This window comes from Cucurbita moschata, unplaced genomic scaffold (genome assembly GCF_002738365.1).
Source record: "Cucurbita moschata cultivar Rifu unplaced genomic scaffold, Cmos_1.0 Cmo_Scf00060, whole genome shotgun sequence".
Lineage (NCBI taxonomy): Eukaryota > Viridiplantae > Streptophyta > Magnoliopsida > Cucurbitales > Cucurbitaceae > Cucurbita > Cucurbita moschata.
The window spans coordinates 358,230-376,413 of record NW_019268576.1 but is presented as its reverse complement, the minus strand read 5'-3'; the positions used below and the strand labels follow the sequence as shown (position 1 = coordinate 376,413).

At 37.0% G+C, this 18,184-nt stretch overlaps 3 protein-coding genes across 9 annotated transcripts; 2 read left to right on the top strand and 1 right to left on the bottom strand.

The window, feature by feature from the left end:
• The first annotated feature begins 677 nt into the window (after positions 1-677).
• Positions 678-5,980, top strand: LOC111436958 (probable histone-arginine methyltransferase 1.4). The gene is made up of 15 exons (XM_023074764.1): positions 678-1,054; positions 1,595-1,654; positions 1,796-1,898; positions 2,004-2,147; positions 2,340-2,443; positions 2,558-2,656; positions 2,754-2,823; positions 3,079-3,175; positions 3,461-3,515; positions 4,173-4,256; positions 4,583-4,660; positions 4,808-4,911; positions 5,002-5,174; positions 5,253-5,404; positions 5,616-5,980. The coding sequence occupies exons 1-15, from the start codon at positions 845-847 to the stop codon at positions 5,706-5,708; spliced, it is 1,626 nt and encodes a 541-aa protein (XP_022930532.1). The 5' UTR covers positions 678-844; the 3' UTR covers positions 5,709-5,980.
• A 1,215-nt stretch (positions 5,981-7,195) lies between these two features.
• On the top strand, positions 7,196-11,055 carry LOC111436959 (ubiquitin-like-specific protease ESD4). Of its 3 annotated transcripts, XM_023074768.1 has the most exons (10): positions 7,196-7,632; positions 7,740-8,524; positions 8,657-8,733; positions 8,813-8,906; positions 9,029-9,127; positions 9,686-9,778; positions 9,877-9,996; positions 10,344-10,447; positions 10,531-10,603; positions 10,692-11,055. In XM_023074768.1, the coding sequence occupies exons 2-10, from the start codon at positions 7,769-7,771 to the stop codon at positions 10,752-10,754; spliced, it is 1,479 nt and encodes a 492-aa protein (XP_022930536.1). In that variant the 5' UTR covers positions 7,196-7,632; positions 7,740-7,768; the 3' UTR covers positions 10,755-11,055. The 3 variants fall into 3 exon arrangements, with proteins under 3 accessions (XP_022930536.1, XP_022930535.1, XP_022930533.1); XM_023074767.1 differs by having other exon boundaries at positions 7,196-8,518; XM_023074765.1 differs by having other exon boundaries at positions 7,196-8,524.
• A 251-nt stretch (positions 11,056-11,306) lies between these two features.
• Positions 11,307-18,055, bottom strand: LOC111436845 (kinesin-like protein KIN-13A). Of its 5 annotated transcripts, none has more exons than XM_023074612.1 (15): positions 17,915-18,030; positions 17,759-17,840; positions 17,563-17,636; positions 17,169-17,413; positions 16,575-16,796; positions 15,625-15,816; positions 14,807-14,911; positions 14,631-14,708; positions 14,442-14,523; positions 14,080-14,242; positions 13,314-13,643; positions 12,773-12,991; positions 12,078-12,687; positions 11,900-11,965; positions 11,307-11,802 (listed from the first exon to the last, which is right to left on the bottom strand). In XM_023074612.1, exons 4-15 carry the CDS (start codon positions 17,358-17,360, stop codon positions 11,620-11,622), a joined length of 2,442 nt encoding a protein of 813 aa, XP_022930380.1. In that variant the 5' UTR covers positions 17,361-17,413; positions 17,563-17,636; positions 17,759-17,840; positions 17,915-18,030; the 3' UTR covers positions 11,307-11,619. The 5 variants fall into 5 exon arrangements, with proteins under 5 accessions (XP_022930380.1, XP_022930382.1, XP_022930381.1 ...); XM_023074614.1 differs by having other exon boundaries at positions 17,759-17,814; XM_023074613.1 differs by lacking the exon at positions 17,759-17,840 and having other exon boundaries at positions 17,915-18,055.
• Between the last annotated feature and the right edge of the window lie 129 nt (positions 18,056-18,184).

The following is an 18,184-nucleotide window of genomic DNA, read 5'->3' as shown; positions in this document are numbered from 1 at the left end:
TGACATTAAGGTTGACATTTGAATTTGAATTTTTGGTCAAACTCACTCACTCAATGAATTTTTGGACTTACCTCTAATTTGGGTCCAATGATCAACGAGTCTTGGAATGGACTAATATTTTAGGATTAAATTATTACGATGAAGACACGTGGCACTCTACGAGAAAATCTATCTAATCTTCCAAATCTGGGTAGGACCCACAAAAGCACTAGATTCTATCTCTGATCGACACGTGGTTCCTGAATCTAAAATATCGATGGCATACAATCCAAACATACGTCTCAGCGTTCCACATTGAAGCAAAACCCAGAAGCACGTGACCACTCATTTTTTTTCGATGGCACGTGACCACTAAATTTAGTTTTTATTTGCTTTTTGAAATTTAAAAAACGATGAATTTACTCTTGAGTTTAATTTCTAATTATTCATTAAAATTTTTTGATATTTGAAATTAATTTAATTAATATAGATTACTGCGTGTCGTCATTTTATTAAGTGAATTAGTATCAATTTTAGTAAGAAATTAATTAGAAATCTAATTTAAATTACAAAAAGGGTTAATTTAATAAAATGGAATTAAATCTGGAACCGTATTAAGAAAAACTCTCTTCGTACGGCACACACGCAAGAGTATAAAAGCCGAACTTCAGAGTTTTAATGCCACTCAGTTCTCTCTTTCTCTCTGCCGGGCGGCTGTTCCTGCAAAATTTTCAAGAACCTTTTCGTATCCTTCTCAGAAACCCTAATTCTACTCCGTACGGCTTTCGCTACTGAAACTTCGACTCTGTATTTTCCATTTTTTTTTTGGAGTGGAGGCAAATTTTCGGCTTCAGGTTTTGCATTAATGGAGGGCTCTTTAGGGCAAAAGCATGAGCATCATGAGTTCACTTTGGTTTCGATTTCTAAGCTTCCTTCTTCGACTTCGACGTCTTCTTCGTCCACTTCGTCGACGCCGGTGGTTGCTCGATTCGGAGGCGAGTCCGGCGCGGCGGAGCTTCGGTTCCGTCAGGAGGCCGATTCCGATGACTTAGCGTTCGATCTTCGGACTTCTCAGGTTCTGTTTTATTTGTAATGAGTTTGCCTTTTTGTGTATGGGAGAGTTTAGATGCAACGAAGAAGAGAGATACGAGAGAGTTATTTTATTTTATTTTATTACCATTTTGCACTATTTATTTACTAGAAAAGTGAGTGCTTAGTAAGAACTCTTGGTTTGCTTCACGAGGGAGATTATCAACCTACATTTACCATTCTTATGACCATGGAGTGTTATAAAGTGTGCTTAAAAAAAATTATATATACCACAATCTAAGCATCTAGAAGTTAAGTTCAATGATGATTTACTATGGTATCAAATCACGGGAAAGTGTGTTCAACTCTTGCACTGTCATATTTTCCGAATTGATCAATTTTTTTCGTGTTGGATTCGAAATTAACATTCTACTTCATTGAGAGGAGTGTTAAGAATATATAAATATATACTTTAGTATATCAGGAACTTGTTGGCATGAGTTTTTCAGTTCAGCAGTGACTTAATAGCAAGCGAGTTATTTGGAGAATATTATATGATTAATTGACATGTATTTTATGTCTTCAGATATTTCGGTTAGGCTCTGTTCAGTCAGTGTGCATATCCAAAGACGATGCCAGTAAAGAGGTAAGAATGGTAGTTTTTTGCTAATAATGTCAAACTACGAATTTGCACATTGCGATGGTGATTTACTATCTCTACAAATTAGCTAGTTGAAGAACGAATGGTCGTTACTTGTGATGTTGAATAGTTTCACTGTTAAAACAGAAATCACATTCCAGAGGAGTTACCATTCAATTTAGGAACGAGGAAGAGAGCAGTGCATTTCATTCTGCTTTTGATAAGAGGAAGGAGGATGATATTGTCCAAGGTAGCGATCTTTAGTTCTCCCAAAATGTTGCTTCTCTTGATGTAAAAACTTGTTGATGTTTTTATTGTTTATGGTTTTCTCAAGTTATTCTTTTTCTACATCCAGGCACCCATTTACCAAATGGCACCATTTCTTCCTTGAAAAGCAAGTTTGATGATAAAATAGAATCATCTTCCGCTAAGATGTACTTCCACTACTATGGGCAACTTTTACATCAGCAAAATATGATGCAGGATTATGTGAGGACAGGTTATATAATTTATCTGTTGCCTTATCTTGCAATTTTATTTTATAGATTTATTTGTGAATTTCCAATTCAACCATCTTATTATGTTTGTAGTGCTAAACACTGGTGTATGTGTTACCTGCCCATGCAGTAATGTTTAAATATCTTAACTGAGTTACATAGTATGTAACTTTGGTGGTTTTGTGCTGTTTCAGGAACATATTACGCAGCTGTGATGGAAAATCGTGCTGACTTCACAGGTCGTGTGGTCGTCGATGTCGGTGCTGGTAGTGGTATTTTGTCTTTATTTGCTGCTCAGGTACTCTTGGTTACATCTGATGTATATTTCTTTAATTAGTTATTACTCCTTTATGTATTCACTTCAACTGTTCTGTAACTGAATTTGAGATCTTATGCTTTCATTCTTCAACAGGCCGGTGCAAAACATGTTTATGCTGTGGAAGCATCTGAAATGGCTGAGTATGCTCGTGTGTTAATTGCTGGGAACCCTGCCTTGAGTCAACGAATCACTGTAATTCTTTTAAAAATCATATTATTTTCACTCCTTGGAAGTATCGCTATCTGTCTATATTTACTTCTCTGGTAATGCAATGTAATTTGAAATTCAGGTGATTAAAGGCAAAGTCGAGGATGTTGAATTGCCCGAGAAAGCAGACATTTTAATCTCAGAGCCAATGGGTGAGAGCCATTGTCAATTTGTAGTACATTTTCAGATTATCCTGGAAGATTGTGCAATTTTGGACGATCCTAAAACTTTTAGCTATATACACCATTTTATATGTAAACACTCCTGGATGAGCTGTAATTGAATATTTAAAAGGTATAACACCCAAATGAAAAGAAATTGAAAGTTAATAATGACTTTCTGTTTCCCTAGATCTCAAAAACAAGTGCAATTCAGCCCCATTCCTCATTTTCCTTCTTTGCTGTTAGGCACCCTATTGGTCAATGAAAGAATGCTGGAATCTTATGTGATTGCCCGGGATCGTTTTTTGCACCAAAATGGAAAGATGTTCCCAACTATAGGGAGGTAAATAGATAGTGGAAAATTTTTCGTCAGGTGCCTTTCTTGTCTTTCGTGTTTGGGGTGTAAAGATAGTAATTCAAATTTCTCATCTGCATTTTAAAGAAGATGGTTTTAAATTTGTATATGACGTTTTGATACCAATACTTGACGAGTTCCACTTGTAGTTCATTTTATTATCATGGTTTATTGAATTTCATCTTCACGTTCTTAATTTCTTTAATTTGAATTGCTAGTGAATCATTTGTAAATAATCTTGTGTTCTTATGAGTTAAGATGTTCTCCATGTAGGATTCACATGGCACCTTTCAGCGATGAATATCTATTTGTTGAAGTAGCTAATAAGGTAAGACTTTTAATCAATTTTCTCAGTGCTAAATTACAGTTTCTGCCTCTGAAATATAAACTTGTTTTCACTTCCGTCCTGAAAGTCTTGATTCGATAATTCTCTCAAATTCGTCACATTTTACAGAAAATGCCCTGTTTCTATCTTCTAGAAAAATGTGAGGAAATATTACACTGTTATTTATAGCTTATTTAAAAAATGCTACATTGATATTGAATCTAATGACTTTAATCATGAATGTTTATGAAGATGGATGTGAAGAGTTGAAAGAATAATATAAGAAGTCGAAATTTACTCTTGGTCGTTACAATTTGATATCGTTATCTTCCCCTAACCATATCAATCAAGCAAAATTTGGCATGGCATGTTACCTTTCATTTTAAAGGACATTTTTTGTAAACAATAATTATCTGAATAATCTGAAGAATCAGTTTCTAAACACAATTGGCAGAAAGAAATATTAGCTATAGCTTTCACACGTTTTGGCTTTATATGGCATACAATGTGTTGTGAATGAGGAATCCCATGACTTATTGAAAAATTCAGTGCATGCTAATCATGATAACTAAAGCATATCCTTTTGTCTCTCCTACTGTCTATTTTCCGTCCAAAATAACAGTAAATAGAATAAACTTAATATGTTACTCTTTTATGTAGGCTCTCTTTTGGCAGCAACAAAACTATTATGGTGTTGATTTGACAGCCTTGTATGGGTCAGCATTTCAAGGCTATTTTTCTCAGGTGTGCGTCACTTTCATATATTTGGAAATGAAATTGAGAATCATTTATATATCTGAAAATGAAATCGAGAATCATTTGTAATTTAGATTGGAGTTCAAATCTATATATATATATATATACATATATTTATATATAGATATATTTATATATACATATATTTATATATACATATATTTAGAATTGGAATCTGGATCTTGTTCGTTACTATAGAATTTTCAGAATAATGACGAAGTAAAATCCATTTGTAAATGATGGCTTAATGTGGATTTGTTCACCATGATATACAACAATATCCTTAGTTCTATTTTGTTTTATATATCATGCAGCCGGTGGTGGATGCTTTTGATTCAAGATTATTGGTGGCCCCTTCAATATCTCATGTTTTGGACTTCACAAATATTAAGGTAGTATTGTCCTCTTGAACAGGAACTTGAATTTTTGTCTTGTAAATGCAAACCTCTCCGTTATTTATGGCCTTCAAGTTTACTTCTGATTTTCTTTTCGGATCGTCTTTATACGAGTTCTGACTGAAGAATCACTCTTAATTTCAGGAAGAGGAACTATATGACATTGATATTCCTTTAAAATTCGTTGCTACTGTGGGTGCCAGAGTGCATGGATTGGCCTGCTGGTTTGATGTATTATTTAATGGCAGGTAAATATTGGGGTTATTTTCCTCTAGAACAAGTTTGAATGCTATAAGTTTCCTTCTACTTGGCTGCTCATGAATCACTTTTATCAACAGTACTGTGCAGAGGTGGCTTACTACTGCCCCTGGTGCTCCGACGACCCATTGGTACCAATTACGTTGCGTCCTTTCTCAACCGCTCTACGTCATGGCGGGACAGGAAATTACTGGCAGACTTCACATGGTCGCTCACAGTGCTCAGAGTTACACAATTCATTTGACTTTATCAGGTTGATTTCTTCTTCGTTTTCGTATTTTCTGTTCGTTGTTTGTCTTGTGAGCTTATACTGACTAAGATTGCTATATAGCCAAAATGTGGGGTCCTGGTGCCGAGCAAGGAGGAATACTTCAGTCGTCGTCGTGCAAACTTGACTTGAAAGAGCCCTACTATAGAATGTCGCAACCACAAGCCTACCCTGTGGTCCAAGATCAGCAACAACATCAGCTAATTCCGACACAGGTATTTGTTTACTTGTTTTTCACGCCATTTTCTTGGATTTATAATCTTAATTTTGCCGAGGATGTTTTACCAGGTTTTAGTGTGTTTCAATCTCGTACCAGATCAACGATTTAGTTCGTAGATTTTGATATAACGAATATTGTGTCTACCTTGAAGTTTTATAGGCATGAATAATTTCATTGTTGTTCAAAATGTACTTGCTTTCAAACAGGACTTACCGATTCAACCCAAGGATTTAGAAGACGCTGATCTGATGCTACATGCATCACCGAACTCGGGGGCTCCGCTGAATTCATTGATATAACATTTACAAGCGTTCAGGACATCTTCTGCAGCTTTAACACTCGGGGTCGGTCGATATTGTGACGTTAGTTTCCTCTGGATTTGATGACAATAACTCGGCAGGAGTCCTCGTTGTGCACACGTCTAACTTCCCTCAGGTAGTGAGGCTACCGTTGATTATGCTTCCACAGTGAGATTATTATGTACAATTGAATTATGATTAATACGTTATACAATAATCATTTTCTTGTTTGCTGCAAAAATTTACTTTTGCGATATTTATTTGTAGGCTTTCAAGGTTGAGTCTCTACTGGTTGTTTGCCCCATTTGTATTAGGCTTGGAATTCATTCTAGGAAGTTTAGGTTGGTTTTCTGAAGAAAAATTCGACTTATTTTGCAATTTTGATATTTTAGATAAGTTTTAGCTTTCTTTCACATATCTATTTAGCTCAATTATACAAAATATTTCTTTATTTTGCTAAAAATAATCTCTTTATTCTTCCGTGTTTGGAGGAGAAACCATTTGTTTTTAATGCCGTATTTCATCCATTTATGTTACTGCTTTTTAAACATTTGAAAAAAAAAAAGGTAAATAAATAACATGAATATTTTAAAATTTTATTTTTGAGTAGTGAGTATTTTTCTGGAAAAAAAAAATTATGTTGCTATTTGATATATTTGAAAATAGAAATTTTGTAAAATTGATTTTGACTAATAAATGTGCTTCTAATAAGTTATACCCAAGTTATACCCAAGTAAAAAATGGTGCAATATCGAGAATAATCACGATACTAATATTTATCTTAGACGAACACGACTTTTCACAATAGTATGATATTATTCACTTTGGGCTTTTCCAAAATGCCTCATATCAATGGAGAGAGTATTCTTTGTTTGTTTATAAACCTTGGCACGAGAGAGTATTCTTTGGTATGATATTGTGGGCTTTCCCAAAAGGCCTTTTTTCTTTTTGGAGTCCTTTGTTCGATGTTTGAAGATTTGCCAATTTATAAACCCATGTATTGGCACGAGGTTTGTTTGTTCGATGTTCGAGGATTTACCAATTTATTGGTAGTTTAGGACATACTATGTTAGAGGAACACGACTCTCCAGTGGGATATTGTCGACTTTGATTATAAACTCTCATGATTTTGATTTTGCTTTGGGCTTTTCAAGAGGCCTCGTATTAATGGAGAGAGTATTATTTGTTTATAAAGTCATGATCATTTCCTAAATTAGCGGGACTTTCATCATCTAACTCTCATGATTTTGCTTTGGACTTTTCAAAAGGCCTCGTATTAACGAAGAGAGTATTATTTGTTTATAAAGTCATGATCATTCCTAAATTAGCTGGACTTTCATCATCTAACAATTAGCTTTTAGAAACAAAAAAAAAAAATGTATACGTGAATTTGATATTACACATATTTTAAAAGAAAATAATATATATATATATATTAATGAGGGTAACAGCAAAAAATGTATGAGAGAAGAAATTTGAAAGTTTTAGTTTGTGAACTAAAAAGGGGAAGAAAAAACGGGGGATTAATCGAAAGGGGCAGTTGTAGTTGGCGAAAGAGAGCCGAGGTGGTCGTCTGAAGCTTTCTTTTCGAAACAAAGAATAACAAAAAGCAACACACAAAAACCACCAGATATCATCCTTAGAATTTTCGTTCCATTTCGATTCTCAGTTTTGCAGATCCAAACGTCACTCTCTTCTCCTCCGAATCCAATACCCAAAATCTGTTCCTGCGAACGTCAGTTTCGGAGTTCCATTCATCATCTCACTCAATTCCCCCAACTTCTCTTTCATTTTCCCCTTTCACATTTGAATTTCGACTTCACTCCCTTCTCTGCTGCTTCCGATTCCTCAGTTCTTGTATTCTTCAAATCCTCGTGGAATTTTCCAAGTTTGAACTTCATTTTGGCGCCATAGAATCGTCTCGGTTTGTTTCCGATAATCCTTGCGGTTAGGGTTTTGCCGGCTTCAAAACCCCTAATTTTCTGAACTCTACTTGAAATAGTTTTCGTTTGATGCGATGCAATGTCGTAGGCGTTTCGTTTCCATTTCTGCTTCTACTGATGGGCGCCCGAACTAGCAACCGTAAGCGCGACGACGAATATTCGAGCATCAAACGTTCGTATTCATCTTTGAAATCACCGGATTTTCACGTCTCGAAGAAGCTTAAATTTTCTACTATGTCTTCGGATCGGCCTGTTGTTTCGTCCAACTCGACAGTGGCTAGGCTTTCTCGGTATCCCGAAGAAACTCCGCAACTGCGTCGAGAAGTCCATGGCCCTTGCAGAGGCCTTAAATTTGGACTCTCTAGGAGCTTCTTTAGGTTTTGGGAATCGAAGAACAGCGAGCCGTCGGAACAGGACGATGTAGGGAATATTTTGTCGTACAATTACCAGATTGCGAAGCGTAATGCAATTGGTGCATTGCGATCGTTTCCGAAGGATGCCTTTGAATTGGATTCAGACACACAAACTGAAAGAGACGCTTCTGGAGATTCGAAGGACGATGAGGAAGTTGAGGTAATAGAGGATGTTACAGTACAGGAATTGGTAGCTAAGAAGATGGATGCTCATCAGCCATCGTCGTCTTCCGTGGTTATAGATCTGACGGATGAAGATTCGAAGGTTGAAAACGCTGAGAAAATGCTTGGTGTTTTGTCTCTGGACCGGGAAATTTCCAGTGTATCTACTTACAAAAAGTTGCTCCAAGGTGTGGAAAAGCGGACATCCAGATTGAAAACCTTGGATTTCGAAATCGAGTTGAACGAGAAGCGTCGATCCATTCTTCAATCTCAAACTCCAAAGAAGATGCCTGTCGATGTATGTTTCATTTCTTCGAGTGTTCGTTAGGTTAATTTAGGTTTCGTTTGATAACCATTAGAACTTGTTTCTGAAGTTTTTGGATACGAATTTGAATCTTTCTCAAGATGAAAGCATATTCATTGTTTCCAGGAGATTCAACAGGAACCTTTTGTTCCTCTTACTCGGGACGAGGAGGCCGAGGTTGAAGCTGCACTGTCTGCTAACCGGTATCGTATGATGTACTTAAGATCTTTCATGAACTGCATTTTGTTCTTGGCTTCATATTGTTTTTGCTCATTTGTTCAGGAGTAAGGTTTTGGTGACTCATGAGAATTCAAATATTGAGATTACTGCGCAAGCTCTGCAGTGTCTGAGACCAGGTGCCTGGTTAAACGATGAGGTATTATTTTCTGCTTTATATATTTTTTATCTTCATGGTTTATAATCAATTGAAATTTTATGTTCTTTAAACTAATCTTTCTCCTTATTTTTGTGTTATATATATATACACACGTTCTGTAGGTTATTAATTTGTATCTTGAGTTGCTGAAAGAAAGGGAAAGAAGGGAGCCAGAGAAGTATTTGAACTGTCATTTCTTCAATACATTCTTCTATAAAAAGGTTGGTTTGAGTTAGGTACATCCTTCTTTTATCTCTGTTTTTGCATATTAGAAATATTTCCTTTTCTGTTCTGAATGAAAGTGTGGTCTGAGGTCCCACATCGATTGGAGAGGGAAACGAAGCATTCCTTATAAAGGTGTGGAAACCTCTCCGTAACTAACGCGTTCTAAAAATCGTGAGGCTGACAACAATACGTAACGAGCTAAAGCGAACAATATCTGCTAGTGGTGGGCTTGAGCTGTTGCAAATGGTGTCAGAGTAGTCACCGAGCGGTGTGCCAGCGAGGTCGTTGGCCTCTAAAGGGGGTGGATTGTGAGATCCCACATCAGTTGGAGAGGGGAACGAAGCATTCCTTACAAGGGCGTGGAAACCTCTCCCCAACATACGCATTTTAAAAACCGTGAGGCTAACGATGATACGTAACGGGCTAAAGTGGACAATATCTGCTAGTACTAGGCTTGGATTGTTACATGTTTGGATTCTAGTAGTTAAAACACATGTTTCAGTTTTGTTTTGGTTGTGATGATTTGTGTTTTTTCTTTCTCATTTTGATAACAGTTGATAAATGGAAGAGATGGGTATGATTACAAGTCTGTTAGAAGATGGACGAGCCAAAGGAAGTTGAAATATGAACTCAATGATTGTGACAAAGTAAATATTATATTATTTAGTAGTATGGTATGGTATTGGTATTATTAGTCAGTTCATTCGTGGGTGACCCAAATGAATTACTATATTACTTTGTGTAGATATTTGTGCCCATCCATAGAGAAATACATTGGTGTTTAGCCGTAATCAACAAGAAAGAGAAGAAGTTTCAGTATCTTGATTCTGTCAAGGGAATGGATTCTCGTGTTTTGAAGACATTGGTATGCTTTCTCTTCATTCTCTCTCTCTTTGCAATTGATTGCCTTCATTTGTATGCTTACGAAGCTCTCTGCCATTGATATATGGATCACTCTTCTACTCCAAATTATGAGACTTCAAATTAGGAACACCTCTAACTCCCGAACACTTTAAACTCCCGAATCGATTCGATCTCAGCCTTAAGGTTTAAGTTAGATGCGGTATGCCTTAAAGTCGAACTCTCCTTGATTTTATCTTCCCTTCTGATCACCCTAGCACTGGATCGAGTTCGATCATTGTAAGCATTGGAGTTGGTCGTGTTATTCTGAGTCGGTGACTTGGACATTCACATTTTGATCCTTGTACGCAGGCGAGATATTTTGTAGATGAGGTGAAGGACAAAAGTGGAAAAGATATAGATGTAAGTTCTTGGGCACATGAATTTGTCAAAGACCTTCCTGAGCAATTCAATGGGTTTGTACTGTCATCACCTTTTGAATTTATATTCCTTTCTCCTCGTCTATTATTTGAATTTTTAAAAAAATATTGAAACACAGGTATGATTGTGGCATGTTTATGATAAAGTATACTGATTTTTACAGCAGAGGTTTGGATCTGTGTTTCAAGCAGGTAAAAAGATTGTTGAAAGTTTCTTACCCCATGCCATTTCTAATTGCTCACTACCCGACTCATCCTTTAATAAAACCTTTGCTTGTAGGAACACATGCCTTATTTCCGACGTAGAACAGCCAAGGAAATTTTGAATTTGAGAGCCAACTGATGGATTCATAAAAGTGTCTGAGTAACCTGCTCAACCTTCCTTCCTTCCTTCCTTCCTTCCTTCCCCATAATAATATAATTGCTTGAAAATGTCTTTAGTGTTATACAGGGAGGGATCTGCTGAAGCCCTTGTTTGGTAAGTCGAGAAAAGCCATTATATTTTAAATGCTTCAGCGATTGATATCAAATTCTGTATTGAATTATTTGTTCATTTTGATGGTAATGCTTGTAAGATTAGAAAGTCACCTTAGCCGGCCAGCAACCCTTTTTGAGTTTTAATAAGAAATATTCCTGTTGTGTTTAAAAAGAAATCTGAGTTAATAGTCCTTGAGAAAATTCTTTCCTTTTTTTAATGCTGGTTTGTCAAAAACATAAAACTAAATAACCATAAAAACTAAAAACCAGAAATGAAATGGAATGGATATAAAGCAGTGTACCTTAAAGAGAGTTCAATCCAGTCACAGGTCAAAAAGAACAAGGATCAACAACCCCAATTCACTCCCTGTTTTTATCAGTAATTTGAACAGGGTACCTACTAGGACATGATATGATATACCAAACACAACGAAAACAGTGGTATTTTCATCACATTATTTTACAGTTACACATAATACATAAAAGGAGGAGAATATTTTACAGTTAAAAGGGCTGGCTGTTGTTAGATGATGCTTGGAAGGAACCCATATAAAATGTCAGACAAGAGAGCGAGCAAGCAAGCAAATTCAATTCCAATCTCTTTTTTCAAGCTCAAGAAGAAATGTACAAATCAATGATTAATGATTATATATGATATGAAAAAGATGAAAGCAGGATAGGATACAGCCGAGGAGGAGACGGGAAAACAAACTCTCACCACCCTCTCCCTCCTAACGCGGTACTCTTTTTCGGCTCAGTATTTCTTGTTCTTTAAGTCTATGCTGAAACCTTGCAAGGCGTGCTTGAAGACTCACCAACCCTGCAGCCTTTCGTGACAGCACAAAGCTCAACTGAGTCACGTAGTTCTCAATGTGGCTCCCTGGTTGATCCACTTCTGCCAACAGTTTCATTTCCTGACAACCCAACAACAACAACAATTAACGCCTTTTGGCTTTTATAGGAAAACAATTAAAAGGCTATGCTCTTAAATGATTTGAACTTTTGACTTACTTCGCGCACTATCTCCATGGTGTCCTCAATTTCCTTTCGATGAGCAGCAATTAACGCCTCTTCTTCCTGCAACAGAGTTCATACATGTCAAAAATTCACTGAGCTGGAGGGGGAAATAGTGCAGCAATTAAAGCTCTTTTTTCTTTGATATGGTAAAAAAAACTAAAGGTTAGCTAACCTCAAGTATTGCATTAATATTGCCATCAGAAGTTGGCTCAGATTCGGACTTTCTGGATGCGGCATCATTTGCGTTAGAAATTCCTGCACCATACTGCTTCAAGCTTGCAGTAGAGAGATCAGGCACGCTGCTGCTATCTTTCTTCTGCCAGCTCCCCAACTTTTCTGATTTTTCATCTCGGGATGATTTTCTTCGAGGTGGCGATACCTTTTGCACCTTCTCCTCTGTATCATTTAAGTTGTGGGAGTATATGGGAACCTTTCGACCGGTTGGATCGCCATGAATGCTCCTCATTTCAAGTGGTTCCTTGTCGAATGATGCAGAAGCTACAGTTACGCCCGAACTTTTTTCATCTCGTGCATGAAAGGCATTGCTTGATGGCAAAGCAGAAGTTGGCATGTCAAAGTTGGAAGAGGAGAGACTTTCCTTCTCTGGAACCCTTCTCCCCAATTCCCCCCCTAATTTCACCTCTTGGCACAGCATATTAACATCTTCTGCTTCAATGGGAATTGGAATAGACGGGGCTGAAGTAACATCTCTAGCTATTGGTTGACTGGAACTTACAGCCTGATCCTTCTTTGTATTTCCGCTTTTGGACAAACTTTTGACCCTGATGTTATTCAATAGTAATTTCAAAGTTGAATATTTACTAAAATTTATGGATAAAGTAAAGCTTAGGATGTCAAAAACCGTACCGGTCAGCATATCTCAAAGTGTTGAGAGTATGTTCACATGAACCAGCATTTGGAGAAATGCACGATATCATAACAGTTCTCGAGTTGCCAACAAAGGAATCACGGAGAACTTCTGTAAGTTTACTTCCACGGAAGGGGATATGAATCTGATCATTGTCCAAGGCACGAATGCATTCCTTCAGTGCCAAAAGACTTTTGTTGATTTCTGCTCCCTCAATCCTGTAAAGGTTCCAGCAAAATGAAATAAACAGATTAGAGCATTATGTAAAGATATACAAGAGATCGTCCAAAAAACTATATCAAGCAGCATTTTCTACCGAACGGGTTCGAAGCAGTTACATCTTCTGCAGAACAAAAAAAAAAAAAAAAAAAAAAACTCCATACAACAGCTACCAATTAAAATTATTAGTGGACTAAGATGGTAAACGATATTATCAAGCACAGTGACAGAAAACTCATTGGTTGGTGACATCTTTTACAGCTGTGAATAAAGAACATTAACAAGAAACAAAAGACCAAAGATCTAAAAAATTTGGTATACCTTGTCTGACGGTCGTTATCAGTTGTATCAGCACCTCTTTCGCTACCAGCCAAATCAATAAAAGAGATTTTCCCAACAAGTTTCCCACTTTTCAACTCATTTCCGTCATTGTTCCTTCTCGATTCCTTTACTTCAGGATGTTTCTTAACAGCAAGTTGCAATATAGCATGTGACCTTGAAGACTCCTCATTGGCACCAGTGGAACCTGTACTCCTGGCTGCATTTCCCTTCTCAATATATTCTTTGACAATTTGTACATCAGACACTTCAAATTCTTGAAGTCCAACAATACAAACCTGCTGCCGTCCATCTTCTCTCATGCAAAGCTTCCTATTACAGAAAAATAAAGTCATCTTGAGAATGTGGATGCATAAAAATAATAAATGGATGAAATAACCAAAATAACTACAATTAATGAACTGGAAATCGAGAAAGGGGGAAAATGCACGTAGGATAATCCTATTTCCCGGAAGGAAAAACGATCAAAAACTAAAAATGCTAAATACAAATCTAATCCTCGCACTTCAATATTTTCAGTATTTTTATCTCTCTTTTTTCATTTACTACATTTTAGTACGTAAATGTATCAATTCAGACACAAACATTATATATCCGACTGAATTATGGCCAAAAGTTGATACCACACCACATGCAACCTTACTCTATATGCATGAATGAAATTTCCTGTCCATGTGTCAATAGAGAACATCTCTTCTTTCCTAAAAAATCCAGGGAAAAAAGAGAAGGAAAAGAACTGAAAATTTACTTTCTTTCACTGAGTAGATCAAATAATTTTCCACCATATATCTCAAAAAAGCTAAGCCACAACTTGAATTTCTGATTGCGATAAACTGGCTGACGTAACAATCTAACGAGGTCTTCAGCAGCCCTAAGAGGTAATGGTTGCATTGTAAACGTCTTGCCACTACCTATTAAAATACAAAAAGCTTTTAGTCAAACTTCATGATAGTAAAAGGATATTATGAGAAGAAAATATGAGTTGATACAACGTCATTAGTGATAGTTAAAATGACAATATGCCAAAAATAATAATGAGTGGAATAAATTTCAATGAGTATGCATTCATGAAAACAAGCAAGCAAGAGATTGAGCAGATTTAATGCACACCTGTCTGACCATAAGCAAAGCATGTAGCCTTTGTCCTTTCAAAGATGATGGGAATAATTGGTTGCACAGTAACCCTATAAACCTATTTCAAAAAGAATGCACGTTAGTTCAAACTAGATTCTACAAAACTATTTAACGATGCAAGATGTTTTCTAAACTACATTGGACAAAGGAATATATAATTGATACCTCATCATTGGTAACATGCTCATCAAGAACCGCATCAAAGCAGAATTCATGCTTTTCCACATATGCAGTCAAGTCCACCTATCTCAGCGTAAAGTAGGGAGAAAAGAAACTATGATCAAGTCAAAACAATTAAGCTAATATTATACATCAAAGTAGAATAATAAAAATAAAGTGACCTTTAGTTTTGGTTCATGGACAGTCAAAGAAGCATTGTCGCATACTGATACAATATCATCTTCCTTACGAGCAAGCTCCTTCTTGTTTAATGGTCTCTTCCGCACCTAAGACACAATACACTACACGTATTAGGAAAAACATAACAATATATGAAAATATATGCTAGTTGAAACTTTAATTCCAACCCCAATCGAAGCAAGGGTAAATTAAGGAAAAAGAAAAAAATTAAAGGCATAGAGAAGGTGACAAGCACAGGACTGGCAGTGAAAATTAATATATCCTCGAAAGCATTTCATGAGGTCTGAAGACTCCAAGCCTTAGTCTGTTCTTTTGATCTAAAGGTGTACGCCTTGACACCAAAAATTTGAACCTCAAAAGCCTTTGATCCGTAAATATGCTCAATTAGATGATCCCATAGACTAAAAAAGAGAAGAAAATTACTTGGTAAAGAAAAAATGATTTCAATGGGTTTCTTTTTTAATTTCAAACAAAATTGAAAAGAAAATAAAAACGTGTAGAATGTCACAAATTTAGATAAAAATTATTGTTCTAAGAAGGCATGCACAATATATGCGTTAACTTTAGTAATTGCAACACCCCAAAAATACCCATCACTTGTTAATTGAACTACCTCCCGGATGAGGAGAAAGAAAATGAAGATCTTCCAGTAAAAAATTATAAAGGCTGTAATCAAACCACCATGACTCCACTACAATTTAGTCTCTGGAATAATTAGTATAATGCTAACATCCAAATGGAAAAGATTTCTAATTAGTATTCTACAAATAGTATTCTGATGCCACTATAAGAAGCTTACCACAACTTTGATTTTAGCCACGTTATTTTCTCTGACAACATTCTCCTTTTCAATCACAGGTAATGTAGCCAGGGCATCTTCATCAGCTTGGCTTCTTTGCTGCCTGCTGCTAGCTACATTAAACCCATCTTCAAATTCTCTAGTACCACTAGGAATGAATGGTGAAGGGTCAAATGATTCTGGGATAATGTGCTGGTGAAAAAAAAAAGAAAGTCAATTAAAAAAAAGGAAGTCTACAAAATTATAAAACAAAAACAAATAAATAAATAAATAAAAAGAGAGAAAGAGAGGAAAGAAAAACTATGTTGACTTATCATGCAATGGAGTAATGGACCGGCAGATAAAAGTTCAACAGATATCCTACTACTTAAAAACATAAAATTAAATGTGATTCTTCAAACGAAAAGAAAGATGAATATTTGTTTGGTTGGCATAGAATCTTTTTTTTTTAATCTCCCTATCCCCCCCCCCCCCCCCCCCCCCCCCCCCCCCCCCCCCCCCCCCCCCCCCCCCCCCCCCCCCCCCCCCCCCCCCCCCCCCCCCCCCCCCCCCCCCCCCCCCCCCCCCCCCCCCCCCCCCCCCCCCCCNCACTTGACTTCTCCAATGCATTAAACCTAACAACTACTCAAACCTCCTCACTTGACTTCTCAATCTCCTTTTAAAAACCCATTATTCCTCTCAATCTAAAATCCCTACAACATAGCAAACAAGCAAGCTTACCGCAACAAATTGCCTCTTGCCCTACAGGGAAGGTTCAACAACACCTCCTCCAACAAAGACCGACCATTGGAGTGCCCTACTAACACCAAATGAGCTCCCCCAACAACCCCAAAGGTGTTTGCAAATTGACACTCCCACAACTAAAATTATAGTGACCCAATGGTTAATAGGAAACCACTAAGATCGGCCTCCAGGAATTGCTACTACTATTACATATATAATCAACATACCTCGGACAAAAGCTCGGTATCATCCATAGCATGGAGATCCAGAAGTCCAGCACCAAAATCTCCCCTAAAGTCGGGAGAATAATAGCCATCCATTGCACCAAGTGCTCCTGAAGCTTGGGCAGTAGGTGTATGCGGTTCAGATCCAGACTCCCCACCAAAATTCAGGTTTCTCATCAGTTTTAAAAGCCTCTGTTTCTCTTCGGCAGATTGTGCTCCATAACTCTAAGCCAATGGAAGGGAAGAGGAAATTCGATTTCTATGGTATAAAAAAACAACTAAAATAGCCAGGTATAACATCAACTGAACAACAACAAAAAAAAAATGAAAATGCAGAAGAACTATCCCCCAAATCAAATTGAGCTTCCCTTCAGTAAAGATCACGAAGAGGCATGGTAATCAAATTCAATAGAGCCATTTCTCAGTTAGTAATTGCACATCTGACCCACAAACTAGAAGATTACATGTTCAAGAAAAAGAAAGGAGAAAGAAAGGATCTCCTATCCATACTCAATGCCGATTCATTACTCTTGCAACATATATTTTTTGCAGTATCTAAAAACACATGGAAACCCTCGAAAATATTAATCGTCGTACCTGCATTAGGAGGGAGCGCTGATCAGCCAACGGAGAGGCCAGATGCTGCAAGCCAGCGGACTGGAGCCACCGAGCCATGACCGCATCACCAGCGTCGTTAGTGGGGCCTGCATTATGCAGGGTCCCACCGCCGCCGTGGTCGTAAAGGGCAGTCGCCGCCGCAGCATTGTTCTGCTGCATCTGGCCGCCCATGTGGCGCTGCGAACGTCTTTGCGGAGCCAATTTTCAAGATCTGTTTAACAACGCTTCATCCAAGAAAATACAATAACTAATTCAATCAAGTACGAGAAGCAAGCAAGCAAACAACCACCATCCGATCCCCAAGTTAATCAAATAGAAAGTAGGTGACGATAAAAAAGAATAAAAACCAAAAAAAGAAAAACAAAATACTCACAGTGAGGAGAAAAGTTGAATTCGAAGCAGGACATGAAAGGAATTACTCAAATACGAAATTCAAATCCTCGAAATCTGTAACAAAATCACCAGATTCAACTCCACAACAAAGTTACACAAAAAAGAAAAAAAAAACAAACAAACAAACAAAAAAAGTTCATAAAAATTTCCAGATCATCTCCAACATTAAAACGTACCAAATTTGACCAAGAAATGAATAGGTTTTGAAGGTCGAGATATGTAGAACGAAAATCTAAAGATCGGAATCAGAGATCAGATCTGGATTAAACAAATGATTCAAAACCCTAATCTCATCGAGAAGAAAGAGGAGAAAATATACAAATTCCCCTAACCTTTTTTTTCTTCTCTCTCTCTTAATCTTCGTGACGAAATGAGTTGGCGAAAATTGTAATCACTCCAACGCCACAGACACAGAGAGAGTAGGCCTTTTCTTTCGTTGTAATATTAAGAAATTTTAAAATTGGTGAAAAAGGCGAAAAATGTCATTATATAATTACCTCATTATATTCAAATGTATTAAACCGCTAGTTTAAGTTTTACGTTAAATGACGTAAATGGCCCTCAAAATATTCACTAATTTCAACACGTCTGATCGCCGTCAG